The sequence below is a fragment of the Balaenoptera acutorostrata genome, chromosome X (assembly GCF_949987535.1).
Source record: "Balaenoptera acutorostrata chromosome X, mBalAcu1.1, whole genome shotgun sequence".
Lineage (NCBI taxonomy): Eukaryota > Metazoa > Chordata > Mammalia > Artiodactyla > Balaenopteridae > Balaenoptera > Balaenoptera acutorostrata.
In genome coordinates, this window is record NC_080085.1 from 13,663,048 (window position 1) to 13,686,156 (window position 23,109).

Sequence of the window (23,109 nt, forward strand, 5' to 3'; positions counted from 1 at the left end):
AATTGATTGCAGGACTGTGACAGGACTGGGGGAAACAGAGACCCCACTCTTGGAGGGCACACACAAAGTAATGTGTGCATCGGGACCCAGGGGAAGGAGCAGTGACCCTGGGGGAGACTGAACCAGACGTACCTGCTGGTGTTGGGGGGTCTCCTGCAGAGGCAAGTGGTGGCTCTGTTTCACCGTGGGGATAAGGACACTGGCAGCAGAGGTGCTGGGAAGTTCTCCTTGGCGTGAGCCATCCCAGAGTCTGCCATTAACCCCACCAAAGAGCACGGGTAGGCTCCAGTGTTGGGTTGCCTCAGGCAAAACAACCAACAGGGAGGGAACCCAGCCCCACCCATCAACAGTCAAGTGGATTAAGGTTTTACTGAGCTCTGACCGCCACAGCAACAGTCAGCTCTATCCATCACCAGAGCCTACCATCAAGCCTCTTAGATAGCCTCAACCACCAGAGGGCAGACAACAGAAGCAAGAAAAACTACAATCCTGCAGCCTGTGGACCAAAAACCACAGTTACAGAAAGACAGAGAAGATGAAAAGGCAGAGGGCTATGTACCAGATGAAGGAACAAGAAAAAACCCCAGAAAAACAACTAAATGAAGTGGAGATAGGCAACCTTCCAGAAAAAGAATTCAGAATAATGATAGTGAAGATGATCCAGGACCTCAGAATCAGAATGGAGGCAAAGATTGAGAAGATGTAAGAAATGATTAACAAAGACCTAGAAGAATTAAAGAACAAACAAACAGAGATGACCAATACAATAACTGAAATGAAAACTACACTAGAAGGAATCAATAGCAGAATAACTGAGGCAGAAGAACGGATAAGTGACCTGGAAGACAGAATGGTGGAATTCACTGCTGCGGAACAGACTAAAGAAAAAAGAATGAAAAGAAATGAAGACAGCCTAAGAGACCTCTGGGACAACATTAAACGCAACAACATTCGCATTATAGGGGTCCCAGAAGGAGAAGAGAGAGAGAAAGGACCAGAGAAAATATTTGAAGAGATTATAGTCGAAAACTTCCCTAACATGGGAAAGGAAATAGCCACCCAAGTCCAGGAAGCGCAGAGAGTCCCATACAGAATAAACCCAAGGAGAAACACGCCGAGACACATAGCAATCAAAGTGGCAAAAATTAAAGACAAAGAAAAATTACTGAAAGCAGCAAGGGAAAAACGACAAATAACATACAAGGGAACTCCCATAAGGTTAACAGCTGATTTCTCAGCAGAAACTCTGCAAGCCAGAAGGGAGTGGCATGATATACTTAAAGTGATGAAAGGGAAGAACCTACAACCAAGATTACTCTACCCAGCAAGGATCTCATTTAGATTTGATGGAGAAATCAAAAGCTTTACAGACAAGCAAAAGCTAAGAGAATTCAGCACCAGCAAACCACCTCTACAACAAATGCTAAAGGAACTTCTCTAAGTGGGAAACACAAGAGAAGAAAAGGACCTACAAAAACAAACCCAAAACAATTAAGAAAATGGTCATAGGAACATACATATCGATAATTACCTTAAACGTGAATGGATTAAATGCCCCAACCAAAAGACATAGACTGGCTGAATGGATACAAAAACAAGACCCATATATATGCTGTCTACAAGAGACCCACTTCAGACCTAGGGACACATACAGACTGAAAGTGAGGCGATGGAAAAAGATATTCCATGCAAATGGAAATCAAAAGAAAGCTGGAGTAGCTATACTCATATCAGATAAAATAGACTTTAAAATAAAGAATGTTACAAGAGACAAGGAAGGACACTACATAATGATCAAGGGATCAATCCAAGAAGAAGATATAACAATTATAAATATATATGCACCCAACATAGGAGCACCTCAATACATAAGGCAACTGCTAACAGCTATAAAAGAGGAAATCGACAGTAACACAATAATAGTGGGGGACTTTAACACCTCACTTACACCAATAGACAGATCATCCAAAATGAAAATAAATAAGGAAACAGAAGCTTTAAATGACACAATAGACCAGATAGATTTAATTGATATATATAGGACATTCCATCCAAAAACGGCAGATTACACGTTCTTCTCAAGTGTGCACGGAACATTCTCCAGGATAGATCACACTTTGGGTCACAAACCAAGCCTCAGTAAATTTAAGAAAATTGAAATCATATCAAGCATCTTTTCTGACCACAACGCTATGAGATTAGAAATGAATTACAGGGAAAAAAACGTAAAAAACACAAACACATGGAGGCTAAACAATACCTTACTAAATAACCAAGAGATCACTGAAGAAATCAAACAGGAAATAAAAAAATACCTAGAGACAAATGACAATGAAAACACGACGACCCAAAACCTATGGGATGCAGCAAAAGCGGTTCTAAGAGGGAAGTTTATAGCTATACAAGCCTACCTAAAGAAACAAGAAAAATCTCAAGTAAACAATCTAACCTTACACCTAAAGAAACTAGAGAAAGAAGAACAAACAAAACCCAAAGTTAGCAGAAGGAAAGAAATCATAAAGATCAGAGCAGAAATAAATGAAATAGAAACAAAGAAAACAATAGCAAAGATCAATAAAACTAAAAGTTGGTTCTTTGAGAAGATAAACAAAATTGATAAGCCATTAGCCAGACTCATCAAGAAAAAGAGGGAGAGGACTCAAATCAATAAAATCAGAAATGAAAAAGGAGAAGTTACAACAGACACTGCAGAAATACAAAACATCCTAAGAGACTACTACAAGCAACTTTATGCCAATAAAATGGATAACCTGGAAGAAATGGACAAATTCTTAGAAAGGTATAACCTTCCAAGACTGAATCAGGAAGAAACAGAAAATATGAACAGACCAATCACAAGTAATGAAATTGAAACTGTGATTAAAAATCTTCCAAAAAACAAAAGTCCAGGACCAGATGGCTTCACAGGTGAATTCTATCAAACATTTAGAGAAGAGCTAACACCCATCCTTCTCAAACTCTTCCAAAAAATTGCAGAGGAAGGAACACTCCCAAACTCATTCTATGAGGCCACCATCACCCTGATACCAAAACCAGACAAAGACACTACAAAAAAAGAAAATTACAGACCAATATCACTGATGAATATAGATGCAAAAATCCTCAACAAAATACTAGCAAACAGAATCCAACAACACATTAAAAGGATCATACACCATGATCAAGTGGGATTTATCCCAGGGATGCAAGGATTCTTCAATATACGCAAATCAATCAATGTGATACACCATATTAACAAACTGAAGTATAAAAACCATATGATCATCTCAATAGATGCAGAAAAAGCTTTTGACAAAATTCAACACCCATTTCTGATAAAAACTCTCCAGAAAGTGGGCATAGAGGGAACCTACCTCAACATAATAAAGGCCATATATGACAAACCCACAGCAAACATCATTCTCAATGGTGAAAAACTGAAAGCATTTCCTCTAAGATCAGGAACGAGACAAGGATGTCCACTCTCACCACTATTATTCAACATAGTTCTGGAAGTCCTAGCCACGGCAATCAGAGAAGAAAAAGAAATAAAAGGAATACAAATTGGAAAAGAAGAAGTAAAACTGTCACTGTTTGCGGATGACATGATACTATACATAGAGAATCCTAAAACTGCCACCAGAAAACTGCTAGAGCTAATTAATGAATATGGTAAAGTTGCAGGATACAATATTAATGCACAGAAATCTCTTGCATTCCTATACACTAATGATGAAAAATCTGAAAGAGAAATTATGGAAACACTCCCATTTACCATTGCAACAAAAAGAATAAAATACCTAGGAATAAACCTACCTAGGGAGACAAAAGACCTGTATGCAGAAAACTATAAGACACTGATGAAAGAAATTAAAGATGATACCAACAGATAGAGAGATATACCATGTTCTTGGATTGGAAGAATCAACATTGTGAAAATGAGTATACTACCCAAAGCAATCTACAGATTCAATGCAATCCCTATCAAATTACCAACGGCATTTTTTATGGAGCTAGAACAAATCATCTTAAAATTTGTATGGAGACACAAAAGACCCCGAATAGCCAAAGCAGTCTTGAGGCAAAAAAATGGAGCTGGAGGAATCAGACTCCCTGACTTCAGACTACACTACAAAGCTACAGTAATCAAGACAATATGGTACTGGCACAAAAACAGAAACATAGATCAATGGAACAAGATAGAAAGCCCAGAGATTAACCCACGCACCTATGGTCAACTAATCTATGACAAAGGAGGCAAAGATATACAATGGAGAAAAGACAGTCTCTTCAATAAGTGGTGCTGGGAAAACTGGACAGCTACATGTAAAAGAATGAAATTAGAATACTCCCTAACACCATACACAAAAATAAACTCAAAATGGATTAGAGACCTAAATATAAGACTGGACACTATAAAACTCTTAGAGGAAAACATAGGAAGAACCCTCTTTGACATAAATCACAGCAAGATCTTTTTTGATCCACCTCCTAGAGTAATGGAAATAAAAACAAAAATAAACAAGTGGGACCTAATGAAACTTCAAAGCTTTTGCACAGCAAAGAAAACCATAAACAAGACGAAAAGACAACCCTCAGAATGGGAGAAAATATTTGCAAATGAATCAACGGACAAAGGATTAATCTCCAAAATATATAAACAGCTCATTCAGCTCAATATCAAAGAAACAAACACCCCAATCCAAAAATGGGGAAAAGACCTAAATAGACATTTCTCCAAAGAAGACATACAGATGGCCACGAAGCACATGAAAAGATGCTCAACATCACTAATTATTAGAGAAATGCAAATCAAAACTACAATGAGGTATCACCTCACTCCTGTTAGAATGGGCATCATCAGAAAATCTACAAACAACAAATGCTGGAGAGGGTGTGGAGAAAAGGGAACCCTCTTGCACTGTTGGTGGGAATGTAAATTGATACAGCCACTATGGAGAACAATATGGAGGTTCCTTAAAAAACTAAAAATAGAATTACCATATGACCCAGCAATCCCACTACTGGGCATATACCCAGAGAAAACTGTAATTCAAAAAGACACATGCACCCGAATGTTCATTGCAGCACTATTTACAATAGCCAGGTCATGGAAGCAACCTAAATGCCCATCAACAGACGAATGGATAAAGAAGTTGTGGTACATATATACAATGGAATATTACTCAGCCATAAAAAGGAACGAAATTGAGTCATTTGTTGAGACGTGGATGGATCTAGAGACTGTCATACAGAGTGAAGTAAGTCAGAAAGAGAAAAACAAATATCGTATATTAATGCATGTATGTGGAACCTAGAAAAATGGTACAGATGAGCCAGTTTGCAGGGCAGAAGTTGAGACACAGATGTAGAGAATGGACATATGGACACCAAGGGGGGAAAACTGCGGTGAGGTGGGGATGGTGGTGTGCTGAATTGGGCGATTGGGATTGACATGTATACACTGATGTGTATAAAACTGATGACTAATAAGAACCTGCAGTATAAAAAAACAAACAACTAATACTAAACTTTCATTGGGTTATTTGTATGGAAATATGCTAATATAAATGTTTCAGACATTACATGAAATTTCTAAAAGTCTTATATTTGTATTTGTATGGAAATATGTATGGAAATATGTTAATATAAATGTTTCAGACATTACATGAAATTTCTAAAAATCTTATATTTGTATTTGTATGGAAATATGTATGGAAATATGTTAATATAAATGTTTCAGACATTACAGGAAACTTCTAAAAATCTTATATGTTCTGGTATAATGTTATAAGTAATAATCCTAGTTATTACTTTAAAATGTATATCTCAGAAATAACTAATTTTCTTGTCAACTGCATTATTATGAACTTTCATCAAATCTTTAACCATGGTCATTTTTAAGTCTTTTGTCATTTACAGACAGTTCTGGGTGTACTCTGATGATTTTGCAAATATGTTCATATAAAAGGGTTTCATCTTCAAGAAATTCATGGAAAAGACTCTGACAAGTACAGGTTTCTGGTAACTGACTGTACTGCTGAACTGAATGAATAAGCATTTTCAGAACTCTAATGAAAAACTGATGAACTCATAAAAGTGCTAAGAAAAGATCAAGATAAAAAAAAATTAATTACATGGGACTGAGTGAACTGATGAGGATGAGTATAATTTTTGTGACTATCTGTCTGAATTAAAAAAAAAAAATCCCACAAGGACTCAGAGGCAAAGAATATACAAATCAATTTTCACTGCAAAGTAAAGGAGCTGTTACAGTGGAGGATTACTGGACTGAATGTCAATATTATGACATAGTATGAGTGTGTTTCATGTTTGGTAATTGCAATCATTGTTGCTTTTGTTGTGGTCATCCATGTACAATGCTTGGTGTCAGTCTATTTATCTCTTTTTTTTTTTTTTTTTTTTTTTTTAAGTTTTACTTGATTTTATTTATTTATTTATTTATTTTTGGCTGTGTTGGGTCTTCGGTTCGTGCGAGGGCTTTCTCCAGTTGCGGCAAGCGGGGGCCACTCTTCATCGCGGTGCGGGGACCGCTCTTCATCGCGGTGCGCGGGCCTTTCTCCATCGCGGCCCCTCCCGTCGCGGGGCACAGGCTCCAGACACGCAGGCTCAGCAATTGTGGCTCACGGGCCCAGCTGCTCCGCGGCATGTGGGATCCTCCCAGACCAGGGCTCGAACCCGTGTCCCCTGCATTAGCAGGCAGATTCCCAACCACTGCGCCACCAGGGAAGCCCTATTTATCTCTTGTAAAAATAAAATACAGTGTGTGTGTGTGGAAAAAAAAAATACAAGGAATAACAAATGTGGGAAAGGATGTAGAGAAAAGTTCTACAATGCTGGTGGGACTGTAAATTGGTACAGCCACTAAGGAAAACAGTATGGAGACTCCTCAAAAAATTAAGAGTAGAACTACCATATGACCTAGCTATTCCACTTCTGGGTACTTATCCAAAGAACATGAAAACACTAATTCAAAAAGATATATGCACACTATGTTCACTGCAGCATTATTTACAATAGCCATGATAAAAAAGAATTAAATCATGCCATTTGCAACAATATGGATGGACCTTGAGGCTATTATGCTAAGTGAAATAAATCAAAGAAAGACAAATATGATTTCACTCATATGTTGAATCTAAAACAAAACAAGGGCTTCCCTGGTGGCAGAGTGGTTAAGAATCCACCTGCCAATGCAGGGGACAGGGGTTCAAGCCCTGGTACAGGAAGATCCCACATGCCGTGGAGCAACTAAGCCTGTGTGCCACAACTACTGAGCCTGCATTCTAGAGCCCGTGAACCACAACTACTGAAGCCTGTGCGCCTAGAGCCCGTGCTCCGCAACAAGACAAGCCACCGCAATGAGAAGCCCGCGCACCTCAATGAAGAGCAGCCCCCTCTCGTCTCTCAGCTAGAAAAAGCCCGCACGCAGCAATGAAGACCCAATGCAGCCAAAAAAAATGAATAAATAAATAAATTTTAAAAATATATATTTAAAACAAAACAAAACCAACCAACAAACAAAATAAAACAAAAACAACTCACAGAGAACAGATTAGTGGTGACAAGCAGGGAAGGGGGTTGGGGGGGTGGGCAAATGGGTGAAGGGGATCAACTGCATGATAATGGATGGTAACTAGACTTCTGGTGGTGATCACCCTGTAGGGTATACATATGTTGAACTACAATGCTGTACACCTGAAAGTTACATAATAAAAGAAAAGTAGTACTGTGACACAGATATCTGTCTTGAAACCATGAGACTATCTATTGATATCTGTCCCTTTATTTGCCTCTTCCCTTGAGTTATGTGTAATTAACTCTCTCTCCCTAAATCACAAATCTGCTTGAGGATTGAAACTATCTTATTTCCCTTGTGACTAAACCAAAAGCTTTCTTTATATATACTTACATAAACGCTCTAAAGAGAAGCTTGGAACCACTTTTCTACCAAAACACAGGTTATAGATGACAACTTGATGACCTGGCTCATGGCCCATTCCCTCACTCATCTCATCAGCGGCCCTTTCCCAAACTTTTCAGCCTCTCCTTCACAGAAAGTGCTTCCTCATCGAAAATCAAAGTGGGGTCCCACCTGTCCTTCTCAATCTTAACCTCATATGCTTTTATTTCATTTTTAACATTAGGCTAGGTCTCATAATTTGTAATTATTTTTCCTTTTTTAACAGCTTTATTGAAATATAATTCACATACCAGGACTTCCCTGGTGACGCAGTGGTTAAGAACCCGCCTGCCAATACAGGGGACATGGGTTCGATCCCTGGTCTGGGAAGATCCCACATGCCGCGGAGCAACTAAGCCCATGTGCCACAACTACTGAGCCCGTGCACCACAACTACTGAAGCCCGTGTGCCTAGAGCCCATGCTCCGCAACAAGAGAAGCCACTGCAATGAGAAGCCCGTGCACTGCAACGAAGAGTAGCCCCCGCTCGCCGCAACTAGAGAAAGCCCTAGAGAAAGCCTGCACGCAGCAACAAAGACCCAAAGCAGCCAAAAATTAAAAACAAACAAAATACCCTATACCTCTAACCATCATCCCCCAATTCCCTTATCACTGCGCGCACGCACACACACACACACACACACACCCAACTCTAGGCAACCACCAATCTCTATTCAATTTCTTTAGATTTGCCTATTCTGGGTATTTCATGTTAATGGACTCATACGATATGTGGTCTTTTGTGACTGGCTTCTTTCACTTCACATAATGTTTTCTAGGTTCATCTGTGTTGTAGCATGCATCAGTACTTCAGTTCTTTTTATTGTCAGTTTTTACTGTCATTTTATGGATATACCACATTTTATTTATCCATTCATCAGTTGACGGACATTTGGGCTGTTTCTACTTTTTTGGCTACTATGAATAATGCTGCAATGAACATTCGTGTACAAGTTGTGTGTGGACATATGTTTTAATTTCTCTTGGGAAATTAAATATACCTAGGGATGGAATTACTGGGTCATATGGTAACTGTTTAATCTTTTGAGGAACTACCAGATGATTTTCCAATGTGGCTGCACCATTTTACATTCCCACCAACAGTGTATGAGAGTTCCAATTACTCCACATCCTCACCAATATTTATTATTTTCCATGTTTTTTTTAAAAATTTATTTATTTTTGGCTACGTTGGGTCTTCATTGCTGTGCGCGGGCTTTCTCTAGTTGCGGCAAGCGGGAGCTACTCCTCGTTGCGGTGCACGGGCTTCTCATTGCGGTGGCTTCTCTTGTTGCAGAGCACAAGCTCCAGGTGCACAGGCTTCAGTAGTTGTGGTGCACGGGCTTCAGTAGTTGTGGCTCGCAGGCTCTAGAGCGCAGGCTCAGTAGTTGTGGCGCACAGGCTTAGTTGCTCCGCAGCATGTGGGATCTTCCTGGACCAGGGCTCGAACCTGTGTCCCCTGCATTGGCAGGTGGACTCTCAACCTCTGCACCACCAGGGAAGCTCTATTTTCCATGTTTTGATTATAGTCATCCGAGTGGGTGTAAAGTGGTATTTCTTTATGGTTTTGATTTGCATTTCCCTGATGACAAATGATGTTGGATATCTCTTCATTTTCTTATTGGTCATTCATATATCTTTTTTTGAGAAATGTCTCTTCAGATCTTTTGCCATTATTTATTATTGAGTTGTACGAATTCTTTATATATTCTAGACACAAGTACTTTGTCCAACATATGACTCAATCTGTAATTATTTCATCTGTTAATTTTTGTCCTCTCCAATTAGAACGGAAGCTCCCTAAGAGGAGGGAGACCATGTGTGTCTTTCCCCCTCTCATCTCCAGTACATATGAGATGCAAAATAAGTATGAAGGAATGAATGGCCACACCATCACGTGCACAGTAGTTCTTACAACTTCTAGTTACCACTTAGGCAAAGCAGCTCAATAATTTTTGTCCCACCAGTTGACCCAGTTCCCAACGGAAATAAGACCAAAAATGGCCTACACTCAGCAAATTATGTTCCCTAATTGTAGTGACACTATTGGTAGCCTACCTGGCATTGACTCCCACTTGTCCTCCCTCAAAACAGAATGCTGGGCTTGTTCTGGTATCTACTCCACCCACATATGGCCCATGGGACTCCATCTTCCCCATTCTAGAAGATGGTCCTAATTGGTCTAAGCCAAACATGATAAACCCATCCCTCTTGGCAGATGAATGATGCAAGAATCCAGGTTTAAGCCTGGTTCAGCACTGCCCTGGCAATGGTTACTGGTTCACAAGTGGGCAGGTAATCTAAATTGACCCAATCAGGTCTAGGAGAGATGCATGTTGCCTCACTTGCCACTGGCAGCCATCTTACAACTATGAGGGAGACCAGCCTAAGGACAAGGCAGACACACAGAAAAGGGTAGGGCCAAGGGACTCCTAGACACAGCAGGAGCCCTGACTGTACCATGCCTGGAGCCCGCCAAGCCTCTGGACTACCTATTACCTGAGATAACAAATTTCCTTATTGCTTAGGCTGGTTTCAGTGAATAATGAGCAGGAATTTTGACTCTTCACAGTCAAAAGCATTGTAATTGGTACACCAATTAATCCCTGTACAGACAATTGGCACTTTGGGGAACGTAGGCTTCTCATGCGGCAATCTCAACAATAACTCCTCTTAATCATGCGACACTAAGCTTCCAAGAGGCTCCCAAACCAAGAGTCCATCATGTGATACCCAGAGACACATCCCTATCCCGAGAGGCATTTGGTTCAGAAGATGCAAGTACCCTTTTCCCAACTCTGCCAAAATAAAGGGCAGGAGGTTCAGGATAAGGATAACAACTTTATCTCGGTCTAAGAGACAGCAGTTAGGGTAACGGAGAGTCCTGAAATGTCCCATGTGCAGATACTTAAAGATTTTGCCTTTGGAAAGCCAAGACCGGAGCCTCCCCGCCCCTACCCGCCCCCTCTGGGAAATCTGGCACTTCTCCGCTGAGCCCTATGGACACCAGGCTGGACAGCTTCTCCAGAGGCCCGCTTGTGCTCACTGAGGCGCCTCACACTAAGCATCTATATTCCACAGTAATTCAGTGTGACAGCCATACCTCATACCGATGTCTGTGTCTTTCTTCTATGAAAGGAACGTCACCATAAAGTTTCCCTGCAAAGATATGAAAGTGAAATGAATACTGTAGTAATCAGCTTTGCAACCACATCCATGGCATCTGTGTGGGGGAAATCTCTTTGATCTCTAGCGGTCTATCAGACGCCTAAAAATGAAGCAGACTCTAGATAGTAATCTCGATTTTCTTTTCTTATAGGACAGCCATAGCTTCTTTGAAACCCTGAAGCAATTCTCAAGTAAGCCATCAGCAGTGCACAGAGGGAAGCCCACCATGGACTCCAGCAGAGGCCCTCCTTTCATACGCCTGCCTGCAGAACAGAGAGCCCCAGTGACATCTGCACCATCACCATTGCGCAGATTCACAACGGGGCTCATGTTACAAAAGAAGAAAATGAAACCAAGGGAAGGGAAACGAAACCAAAGGACTTGCCCAAAGCCCCGCCCCGCTGGCCATGCCGTCCTGTCTGGAGCCCAGGCCTCCACACTCCCGGCCCAACGCTTTCTCCACTACACCAGCCGCCTCCTCTTTTGCATGGTACTGGCCACAATGGTTTACACCCCACCTTAAAAATATGCCTATCCTTTGACTAAAATTTGACCTCTAAGAATTTACCCCAGAAAACAGAAATGAGGACAAAGATGTAACCACAAAGATGTGACCTGCTGCGTTATTAGCAGAGGACAATTGGAAACCAGCATCGCCTCAGGAACGGAGGGCTGCTGGCAGGAATGAGAGCACATCTCCACCCACAGTTCTCAACAAGGGGTGCGTGGCAGAGAATCACACGCGCGGCTGCTTGGACAGGCCCGTGTCGCAGCAGGGGCCGCAGCCCAGGGCTGCATCTCGGGCACAGCCTGTCTGGCGATGGACACGGGGGCCAGTGGGACGCCCAGTGACCCCAGTGTGAGGTGGAGAGGAGCGGGGTCTGTCACCAGACACCTCTCAAGAACATAGGGCCCATCGGGCACGTGGAGAAGCAGGATGGCCAAGTGGGTCACACCACTGGAGCAGGCACAGGGGCCGACGACTATTCCCTCCACACTGGCTCTCAGCACGCAGACCCCAGGCTCACAGCCAGGGGATGGAAAGACCGGCCGACAGCGCTGGAACACATCGCCGAACCCCAGCAGAATCAGGAGCAGGGCTCGAGTCCACAGGCAGGGGATTGCCAGACTCTCCAAGGTGTCATCAGGCTGCGGAACAGAATGTTTCAACCAAGAGACCGAATGTCTCACATCCCGCTTGAGCTTTTTTTTTTTTTTGGCTGTGTTGGGTATTCGTTTCTGTGCGAGGGCTTTCTCTAGTTGCGGCAAGCGGGGGCCGCTCTTCATCGCGGTGCGCAGGCCTCTCACTATCGCGGCCTCTCTTGTTGCGGAGCACAGGCTCCAGACGCGCAGACTCAGTGATTGTGGCTCACGGGCGTAGTTGCTCCGCGGCATGTGGGATCTTCCCAGACCAGGGCTCGAACCCGTGTCCCCTGCATTGGCAGGCAGATTCTCAACCACTGCACCACCAGGGAAGACCCCCGCTTGAGCTTTTGACTTGGATAAAGAAAACGCAAACTGGCTGTATTCTCTATGACTCAGTGTGATCAATTATCATGACTGAACTTCTACTTGCAATTCTGTGCATACAAACTGAGTTCCCTGGTGACGATGTCAATGACAGTGAGTATTTAGGTATGTGCCTTAGAAGAAAAATGGGCATAGTGGGGGCAGGGAGCTCCTTTGAGAGAACTCCAACATGCCACTGCCAGGGGGTCATTCAAGACAGAGCCCTTTGTACTCAAACTATAGGTTCATAAAAATTAAAGAAAATATGGAAGACGATAGCACAATAATGCCCAGTTGCAAAAAATGTAAACACTTATACCATGAAGTTACAAGAAAAAGCAGTTGAAACATCTGGACCTAACTTTGAGAGGATTCTGATTCTCCTCTGACCTCTAACTTTGTCACTGATCTTTTCCTCCTAGAGTCCAAAATGTCTTCTCTCCTTCCTTCATTAGGACAGATGACTAAGCAAATCCAATAACAGAGCCTGCCAATACTAACAGAGACGGTGAGGAAAATGGCAAAAACCTCCAAATTAGGATATAAGTAATTATATTGAGGAATTATATCTGAGTCATCGGGACTAGCAGGATATTGCACGAACTTTTGAACCTGCGTGGCTTGTGCCTGCTGCCTGGCTTAAGGCAAACTTTGTGTTTGCTATGAAATCCCAGAAGTGACAGGAAGAGGGGAGGTATAGTGACTCTGGAGCCAGAATGCCGGGCTTTAAATTCCACTATACCATGTAATGGATGTGTGGCTTCGGCAAATTACTGTACCTCTCTGCCTCAGCTTCCTCATCTGTAAAATGGGGGTGATGACAGTCTCTATTTCATAGCGTTGTGAGGACTGAATAAATCAAAACATGTGAAACACTTAAAACAGTAAGTAAACCATGTGATTGGTATAGTTATCTCTAGACTATGAAATCCAAACAGAAATAATGGAAGCTAGAACATAAGTTCTACAAGATAATAGACAAGATAGGGACCCATCCCCTCAATTCTTGAGACCAGTGTCTAGCACATAAGCAGGTACTCGATACATATTTGTTTAATGAATGAAGCATATATATGGGGTGGGGGGGGGTACATGGTACACGATGAAACATGTTTTCAGAACTTTGGAAATGCTGTTTTGTGCACTCAAAATCTTTCTTAATCACTGACAAATCTATCAAGAATGAATTCATGAAATTAATCCATTGCCATATCCATGAAAAAAGAAAAAAATTTAAATTTCCATTAAAACTATATGTTGAGAATCAGCTCAGAATGTTAGCAGGTGAAAACACCTTAAAATCAAAAACTAAGGGGCTTCCCTGGTGGCGCAGTGGTTGAGAATCTGCCTGCCAATGCAGGGGACACGGGTTCGAGCCCTGGTCTCGGAAGATCCCACATGCCGCGGAGCAACTAGGCCCGTGAGCCACAACTACTGAGCCTGCACGTCTGGAGCCTGTGCCCCGCAACAAGAGAGGCCGCGACAGTGAAAGGCCCGCGCACCGCAATGAAGAGTGGCCCCCGCTTGCCGCAACTAGAGAAAGCCCTCGCACAGAAACGAAGACCCAACACAGCCAAAAATAAATAAATACATAAATAAATTTATTTTTAAAAAAAAATCAAAAACTAAGAATTCTCACTGCAGGGCTGCCCTGGCACCAGGAATTCTGATTTCCATGCTCTCAGGAGAGTGCCCAGGCACGTGGGTTTTTACAAAGCACCGAGTGACTCTCTGTGCCTTCCTCGTCAGTAACCACTGAGCCACAGTGTCACTGAACGTGCTGTAGGGGGGACAATCAATGACAAGCGAGATGCTGGATGCTGCTGGACGCAGAGTGTATCCAGGTGCGGACTGAAAAGACTAAGGGGTAGATATGCCATGTTGTTAGGAGCGCTTCTCTGGACGGATTTATTGAGCACACATGCCACGTGGTAAGCCTAGGCACAGGGGGACATCCTCAACAATGACAAAGTGACATGGTCTTCCTTCCTGTCCTAGTCTTTTTGGAGACAAAATAAAATGCAACAGAGATTAACTGCACATAAGCTTAATGTTCACTTAAGAAGCAAGTAGCAGCAAAGCTTTAGAGAAAGACACCTGATAAGGTCTTAGGACCTACAAAATACTCTCAGTGTAGGCAGCAAGACACCAACAATGCATATAATAGCATCATCAGAAACAAAAACCCTGCCGAATTACACCTTCTCCTTCTCTAATTCGCTACTGGGTAGATTCTGTCTCATATATAATATATATTTAACCCACTAACGGTCCTGCCAATCCCCACCCTCCTGTTAATAATCCTAGCGTCTGAACCTGCACCTTTCTCTTTCCTTTTCAGAGCAAAAGTTTCCCCCACAAAAAGCTATACAAGCTAAAGGTGGAAACAACCCAAATGTCCATGGACAGGTGAATGGATAAACAAAAATGGTATATACATGCAATGGAATATTATGCAGCCTTAAAAAGGAAGGAAACCCTGACACATGCTACCATATGGATGAACCTTAAGAACTTTATGCTAAATGAAATAAGTCAGCCAGAAAAAGCAAATGCTACATGACTCCACATATATGAGGCACCCAGAGTCATCAAATTCTTGGAGAGAGAAAGCAGAATGGTGGTTTCCAGGGGCTGGGGGCAAGAGGAATCAGGAGCTGTCGTTTAATGGGTAAGATGCCTTAGTTTTGCAAGATGAAAAAGTTCTGGAGATCAGCTGCACAACAATGTGAATATACTTAACACTTCTGAATTGTACACATAGAAATGGTTAAGATCATAAATTTTATGTTATGTGTATTTTACAACTAAAATTTTAAAAAATAAAAGGTAAACAGCCCCATTCTTGCTCCCACCACTCCCTCTTCCTCTGACTCCCTTTTTATCCAACACCCCCATCCCCACCCTTTGCAACCCAGCTTTCATTCCTGTCATTTTACTGAACTGCTCTCTAAAACCCAGCAGATCTGTCCTCAGTGAGGACCGGAGTAAAGCCCCCATCCCCCATCTGTAACCTCTGCTCCTCTCTGGACTCCCCTTGCCCCGCCTCCCTGATCTGCGGCCTCTACTGGGGACAGCTGCCCAAGCTTACACCCTCCCTTCCTCTCCCACCTTCACTCCCCAGGAAGCTGTCAGCCGTATGCTCCCATTCTACACCTCCCAATCCTTACCTTTCACCCGGCCTCCACATTTCCTATTTCCAGGGGGCCAGAAGAAATCACCCGTAGTGTGCAATAAAGCTAAAATCACTACCTGATGGGCTTCATTACCTCTCTCTCAGAAGACCTGCTGTGCTTTTGCACAATTATCTTTTAACTGCTGTACCAGTGTCTTAATTTGACTCACTTTTAAGACTGCCCAGAACCTTGCCCTGTACTAATTAGGTATTACAGGAGCTAGAGCTCTCTTTGTATGTGCAAGGATTTGCTGGTGTTTGTCTAGAGATCCCAAGAGGCTGCCCAGAGTGCAGATTTTTGGTGTATTTGGCTTGCATAGTGTCGGCAGACACACAGTTTTTAATTTTTAAATAAGTTGCCAACATTTAAAAATCAGAAGATTTCTCATAAAACTCTGTATTTCCAGATTCTCTTAAAAATTTAGAAGACTGGCAACAGTGAATCCACAGTCCTTCAAGCAACTATCAGTTGTAGCAGTCACTCCTTTGATGGGTCAAGTGCTTGTCAATTTGCCCCAGGCCCCACCATTCCCTATGGCCTCTCTAACTCTGAGGCCTACTGTAACTGCCATTGACTGTTGAGCTTAAGCCATGGCATTTCTCACACTTGGCCGTGTAACTTGTTCACATTCCCAACCGGGGCCTACTGGCCCAGCTGCTCAGTCCAAGGTTGATTCAGTGTCCTTCCTCAAGCCAAGCACCCGATTTCAACTGGCTTTCAGAAGCTGGGGTGGGCTCTTCACTCCCTGTTCTCCTCCACAAGACACTCCTGAAACCTGCGGAAGCCTGTCTTGGGGCTTTCAGTGCGAGGAGGCTCAGCTCTGGGGGCTGTTTGGGGGTTTCTGTCCCCTCTTTGATTAAGGTCCAGCCATTTGGCAGAGTGAGGTGGTCAGGAGTTCAGGCTCTGAAATCACCTCAGTGACTTTCTAACAAGTGACTTCACCATGCTGCAACACGGTTCTCGCGTGCAAAATGCGGCTGGCTGCCAGGGGTGTTGACAGGCATAACTGAAAAGATGCCCATCGTGTCCTAGTGACCGATACTTGGAAAGTGCACGGTCCGGTATCTTTCTCCTTCTCCATTTTTTACTTCTGGATTTTAGCAGATCATTCCTTTAATTTTTAGAAAACATCTCATTTCTTTTAAGTATCTAAACTCCTCCCCTTACCCTAATTTTATTTTTCATGCTCTGCTTTTATCTCAATTTTCTATTATGAAAATGCTAACTTTCTAGTTTAAAAATGCTAGTCCTTCCCTTTAACTCTACACTGCAGGGTCACATGCTTTTCCATTGCTTGTATCTCCTTTTATTCCCACCCACCCCCCCTTTTAGTATTCTCATCGTATTTTTTTAAACTCTTTTCTTAGATTTTCTGCATTCTTCTGCTAGACCATATTAGCAGGTTGGGGAGCCAGGAAACCAGAACGGAGGGGCTTGAGAGAACCTGCAAGACAAAGGGGCTGCCTGCCCCCCACCCCTCGGCTCACCTCTCCTCCCCACCCACTGGCCCCGTGAGAGCCCATTCTTAACACAGGCCACTAACTGAAGTTTACCCCGAGCTCTGAGAGAATCACAGGTCAATACAATAAACCCTCCCCATTCACGATCCTAGCATCGCACTGGAATAGTGCTTTCCTGTGCCAGGCGCTGTTCTAAGGACCCGCGTGCATAGCTGATTTAGCCCTCACAAGGCCCCCACAAGGTAGCAGCTCTTCTGATGTCCATTTTCTAGATGCAGAACTGAGGGTGAGCAGCTACACAGCCAGCGACTGAGAGCTGGGGATGGGGCGGTGTGACTCCAGGGGCTGGGTTGTAACCACTTCCCGAGTTCCCACAGGTGAAGTGCTCAGGACAGAGCTGGTCCAGTAAGGGGGACATAAATGCTTTAACACCTTACAATTAAAGGAGCTATATCCCAGACCTGTGAGCCCCCATATCCACGAATACACTTTGCTGGGAAAGCCCCAGCAAAAGGCAAGAAGCAGCCAGGGAGAGAGGGACCCCCACTGTGGGCTGTCCATGGGGAGGCGGGGAGGCTGGCCCACTCCTCTCCCGAGGCCCACCACGCTCCTTTCAAACTCCTATCTCAGCGCAACATGTTACCATGGCACGGACTTTCTGGGTCCTTAGCTCCCTGGTGATCTCTTTCAAACTGTTTTATAAATCACCTCATTAACCCAGCCAAGGTTTTTTGTGTGGCGTGATTTTTTCCTCAAACTTCCTAACAATCTAATCACACAAGGAACTAGAAGCTGTTTTTGTCTATCAACGCCTGGATAAGAGATAAGAAAGCAAAAGCAGTTTTTCTAGCCTGAAAATTTCTTCCCCTTATCCGCCTGTCTTTCAGTTCTTTCAAATTTGAGATTAAACCACTCTGCATTTCCAATGCCATGAATTTTACCCAGATTCTTAATACAGGGGCTCACTCAATACCTTCCTAATTGGCCTCTTGCCTCTGTTCTCTCAAAACAAAAACCTCTTTCTCTTACAGCAAAGCAGAACCAAGCCTTTCAGTCAAGTCCTTCTCCTTATTATGAGGAAATGCAGACAAGGTCCCCAAAAGGAATTAAGTCTTTTCCTGAACTATTCAATTTTCACCTGCTGCGTCCAGACAGCTTCGCTGGCCTCCTGCAGCCTAGACTCTGCCACACTCACTAGCAGCTGGCGTCACCCTGAGGAGCTCTTCCCAGCCTCCTCTGCCAGCTGACGTCTGCCAGCATCAACTCATTGTCCCCATGTCGTCTGCCCTGAGGATGAGGGTCATGTCAGAACTCTGATGGGAAATCACCAGGACCTGGTCTCCAGCTGTGCGCACTGCACAGCAGGGGGCTCCTAATTCCTTCCAATACGTCATGCTGCATCCGCCACTGGACCAGACACCCCTGGAGGGCAAAACAACATCCACTCGCCTTTAACAACCCCACAGCGCAGCCCCACTGTGCTCAGGGGCTGGCCCTCTCCCTCCTCTGCTTCCCCGAGTGCCTCCTCCGCACCCTCCCGACTTCCAACCCTGTGCATTCCTCTGATTCTAAAGGCAAGGGTGCTGGTTTGGAGGGCAGAGTCACGCGGATCGCATACACAGTTTGGGACTGCTTTCAACTGGGTTTACTCTAGCGTTCCTACCAGCGCACACCCACACCAGACTCTGCAGTATTCAAACACGCTACCTGAATGGTCCCAATAATGTGTTCCTGCTGCTGGGTGGCAGTTGGGTTTAAAGACCACACTTGGCACAGACAAAACAGGCTTCTTTTCCTGGATGTCTTAGCAACATACCTGGGACCTGACCAAAAAAATTAAGCCAGGGACCTATAATATTTTGGATACACTATCCAACAAGCTGTCAGCTGTCCCCGAATGAGCTCTGAACCTTGACTGTATTGCTTTGTACTTCACTATGTTCCCAGCTCTCACACTCAGTTGAGAGCCACAAGCAAAACAATAAAGTTTCTGAAGTCTTAAAACCCTCTCATACCAAAGTTCCTCGGTGCTCTCCCTGGCTCCCCTCTCACCTGAGCCTGACCCCATCCATCTCTAGCCACACCTCAATCTAGATTTCTCACTCTTCAAAGCACCCCATTTAAGACTTAACTGCTAATGTAAAATAGATAGCTAGTGGGAAGCAGCCGCATAGCACAGGGAGATCAGCTTGGTGCTTTGTGACCACCTAGAGGGGTGGGATAGGGCGGGTGGGAGGGAGGGAGACGCAAGAGGGAGGAGATATGGGGATATATGTATACGTATAGCTGATTCACTTTGTTATAAAGCAGAAACTAACACAACATTGTAAAGCAATTATACTCCAATAAAGATGTTTAAAAAAAAAAAAAAGACTTAACTGCTTTGTACCATATCCCCCTGCTTTTCAAAAGTCATCTATCTAATGGGTTAATCAACCAAGTAATGGTATCACTATAAGTAGACAAGTCCTACCATCTACATTCCCAGATAAAATGTGTGTGGTTTTTAAACTGAGGTATAATTTACATGCAATAAAATATACACATCTGAAGTGTTTGACAAGTTTCACAATCCTGAAATGTGTGCTTAAAGAGTCACGTTTTGGACAGTGATCGTAACGGTGGGCTGTGGAGCCAGGGCCACGTGTTCCAGTAGAAGACCAAAAACAATGTGAGAAGCGCAGCCGAGGCCTGTCCTCCACCCACCCGTGGCGAGCTGTTCCACCTGTGGGCCCTCCGCTTGCTCAGGTGAACAGTACAAAGGCTGGACCAAATGGCTTCTGAAAGCTGTCTTGGCCTTATTCTGTCACTAAATAGGGTATTTAGGCAGGCAAGTGGACAAGTGGGGAGATGTCCTTGAACGATCCCCAGGAGGGTAGCAGCCTTGTGGCCTTGGCCTCTTGCTTCGTTCAGCCTGTGCTTCTTTTGTTTAGACAGGGGTTCTGTAAGCCGTGGCAACCCCGAGGCAGAACAGGATTCCCCTGTCTTTGTTCAGCTCTCGAACTAAGAATGGTTTTTACATTTTCAGATGGTTAAAAAAAAACAAAAGAAAAATAATGTTTCATGATGCATGAAAATTACATGAAATTCACATTTCAGTGTCCATAAATAAAGGTTCATTGGAACACAACCATGCTCATTCACTTGCATATTTGCCTATGGCTGCTTTCACACTACAACACAGAGTTGAGTAGTTGCATCAAAGACCATATGGCTCCAAAATTGAAAATATTTACTATCTGGCCCTTTACAGAAAAAGCTTACCAACCCTTGCTTTAGACCATCTAGGTAAGAGACTCTGGGCTGGTATAGCTCTCTCTTCTCATATTAAGTGCTGGTGGAGACTTCAGACATGGGTGGTATACAAACAAGTAAATCAACATCTGGAAAGGGGAAATTTCCACTTTGTAGAAATGAAGTGCAAATTAAAGTACAATAATACAAGGCCCTTTTTGTTCTTGTTAATAGAGCAAGAAGAAAAGTAATAAAAATATTAGCAAAAAGACTAGAGAAAGCAAGGACACGACAGTACAGTTAACATCATTATGAACTGGTTCACATTTTCTTTCAAACAATCCAGCAGAATTATCAGTTATAAAAGTGTTCATACCCTTTGACATAATAGTCTGACTCCTCAAAATCTATCCTAAAGAAACAATCAAAAGAACAAAAGAACACTGGGTCAAAATGTTCACATCAGCATTTTTCTAACAAAATGACAGAAACAACCTGAAATGCTTAACAGCTGGAAATGAATCAGTATATTATGGTTCCTTAACTCAATTAAATATATGTCCAAATAATAGACATGAAGACTAAATACATGAAAAAGTTTGCTACTATAAAAGACTATATAAAAACTAAGAATGATAGGGACTTCCCTGGTGGACCCGTGGTTAAGACTCCACACTTCCACTGCAGGGGGCCCGGGGTTCAATCCCCGGTCGGGAAACTAAGATCCCACATGTCACGTGGTGTGGCAAAAAAAAAACCAACTAAGGTTAATAAAGTTTAGAAAAGACCATGAAAACTTAAAAAGAAAAAGTTTAGAAAAAAAAGGAATGGAGTACTGGCACATGCTATAATGTACACATACGTTTAAACATTATGCTAAATGAAAGAAGCCAAACACAAATGCCAGAGATCATACCATTCTATCTATATGAAATATTCAGAATAGGCAAAACTATAGATAAGGTAATGGGCTTGGGGCTGGAGGGGGTGGTGGTGATAGCTAAAAGGAACAGGGTTTCTTTTTTTTTTTTTTTTTTTATTTATTTATTTTTGGCTGCATTGGGTCCTCGTTGCTGCACGCGGGCTCTCTCTAGTTGCAGCGAGGGGGGGGCCACTCTTTGCTGCGGTGCACAGGCCCCCCACCGCGGCGGCCTCACCCGTTGCGGAGCACGGGCTCCGGGCACGCAGGCCACAGCAGTTGTGGCACACGGGCTCTAGAGCACAGGCTCAGCAGCCGCGGCGCACGGGCTTAGTTGCTCCGCGGCATGTGGGATCATCCCGGACCCGGGCTCGAACCCGTGTCCCCTGCATTGGCAGGCAGATTCTCAACCACTGCGCCACCAGGGAAGCCCCAGGGTTTCTTTTTGAGGTGATAAAAATGTTCAAAACTTGACTGTGGTGATGGTTGCATAACTCTGTGAGTTGTACACTTTTAACAGATGAATTGTATGGTATGTAAATTACATCTTAATAGAGCTGTTTAAAATTTTTTTCAAGGCAGGCAAAAGATATTAATCAAGCAACAAACTTTGGTGTTATGTTTAAGATTCATAAAAATCATCAATGCTACTTTTATGTCTACTGTAAAGAAAAACAAATCCTAAATCAGTCTTATTTCCATCAAGACAGGTAAAAATTTTAAATATATTGAATACAAAGCTCTTTTTAAAAAGCTTAGTACGATTATATCTGAATCTTTTACAGTAGATACAATTTTAAAAGATGAAATTTCTCACTAACCATTTTTGCCTCTTAGACCACTATTTGAACAAAGTTTCAAAGTATTTAGAAACATCTGAAAGCCAAAGAATTGCTGCTAATACCCACAAAGAGAAAAAATTCTTATAGTCTTAAAGAAAAAGTCACTTAAAGAACACTGGCTTCTGACCCAGAGAGAGTAGGGAAATATGTGCACTTTAAAACTTTTCCTTTTTAAATTTCCTTCTTGCTAGGAAGCTTTATATTCCTTAGAAGCTGTTTATCAGCCTTAAAGGAGAACCTCATATTTCTAGTCTTATTCTTCTTTGAGTGAAGAAGGCATTTTTCTAAGGTATTCTTATAGCTTCACAGGAACGATGCTGGACGCCCAAGATACCTGGGTTCCCTCCTCTGCATCCGGCCTGGGGACGGGCGGGGTGGGGGGCGGAGGGGGGAAGGTGAGCAGCGCTGGCATCTGTCCTGGCCACTGCTGTATCTCCAGAATCGAGCACAGTGCATATGGCGCAGAGCAGGCACTGAGATATATTTATCAAATTGAATTAAGGGCTTTGGGGTTACATTAAAGTTATTCTCATATCATATGTTAATCTATGGAAAAAAGTTCCACAGAAATTAGAATAACCTTATCGGGAGTAGAAGATCAGCAAATATCAGACAGTGAAGCACATCATATTTTCCTTACCCCATGCTGGAGCTACTCGGGGAACAGAGAAATAGACTTCTGAGACATAACTGCCCCCCTTCTCAAGAAGTTCAAAAATTAGTGGCTCAAAGCAGTCAGACATGAAACAGTTAAACAGGGAGCCGGTTTCAATGCAGTGGAGAAAAGAGTGGATTGGAAAGAACTGAGCTGGGATCA

The 23,109-nt window shown here is 43.1% G+C and overlaps 1 protein-coding gene across 10 annotated transcripts in view; it reads right to left on the reverse strand.

Moving 5' to 3' along the window:
- CTPS2 (CTP synthase 2) overlaps positions 1 to 23,109 on the reverse strand; it is a 141,304-nt gene that overhangs the window by 24,054 nt on the left and 94,141 nt on the right. For all 10 annotated transcript variants that reach the window (XR_009006645.1, XR_009006646.1, XM_057538039.1 and 7 more), the window contains one exon: positions 11,088 to 11,143. Coding sequence is in view for 8 of the 10 variants with exons in the window: in XM_057538039.1 (XP_057394022.1) it covers positions 11,088 to 11,143 (56 nt within the window). In the remaining 2 variants the exon portion in view is untranslated. The remainder of the gene's footprint in view (positions 1 to 11,087; positions 11,144 to 23,109) is intronic.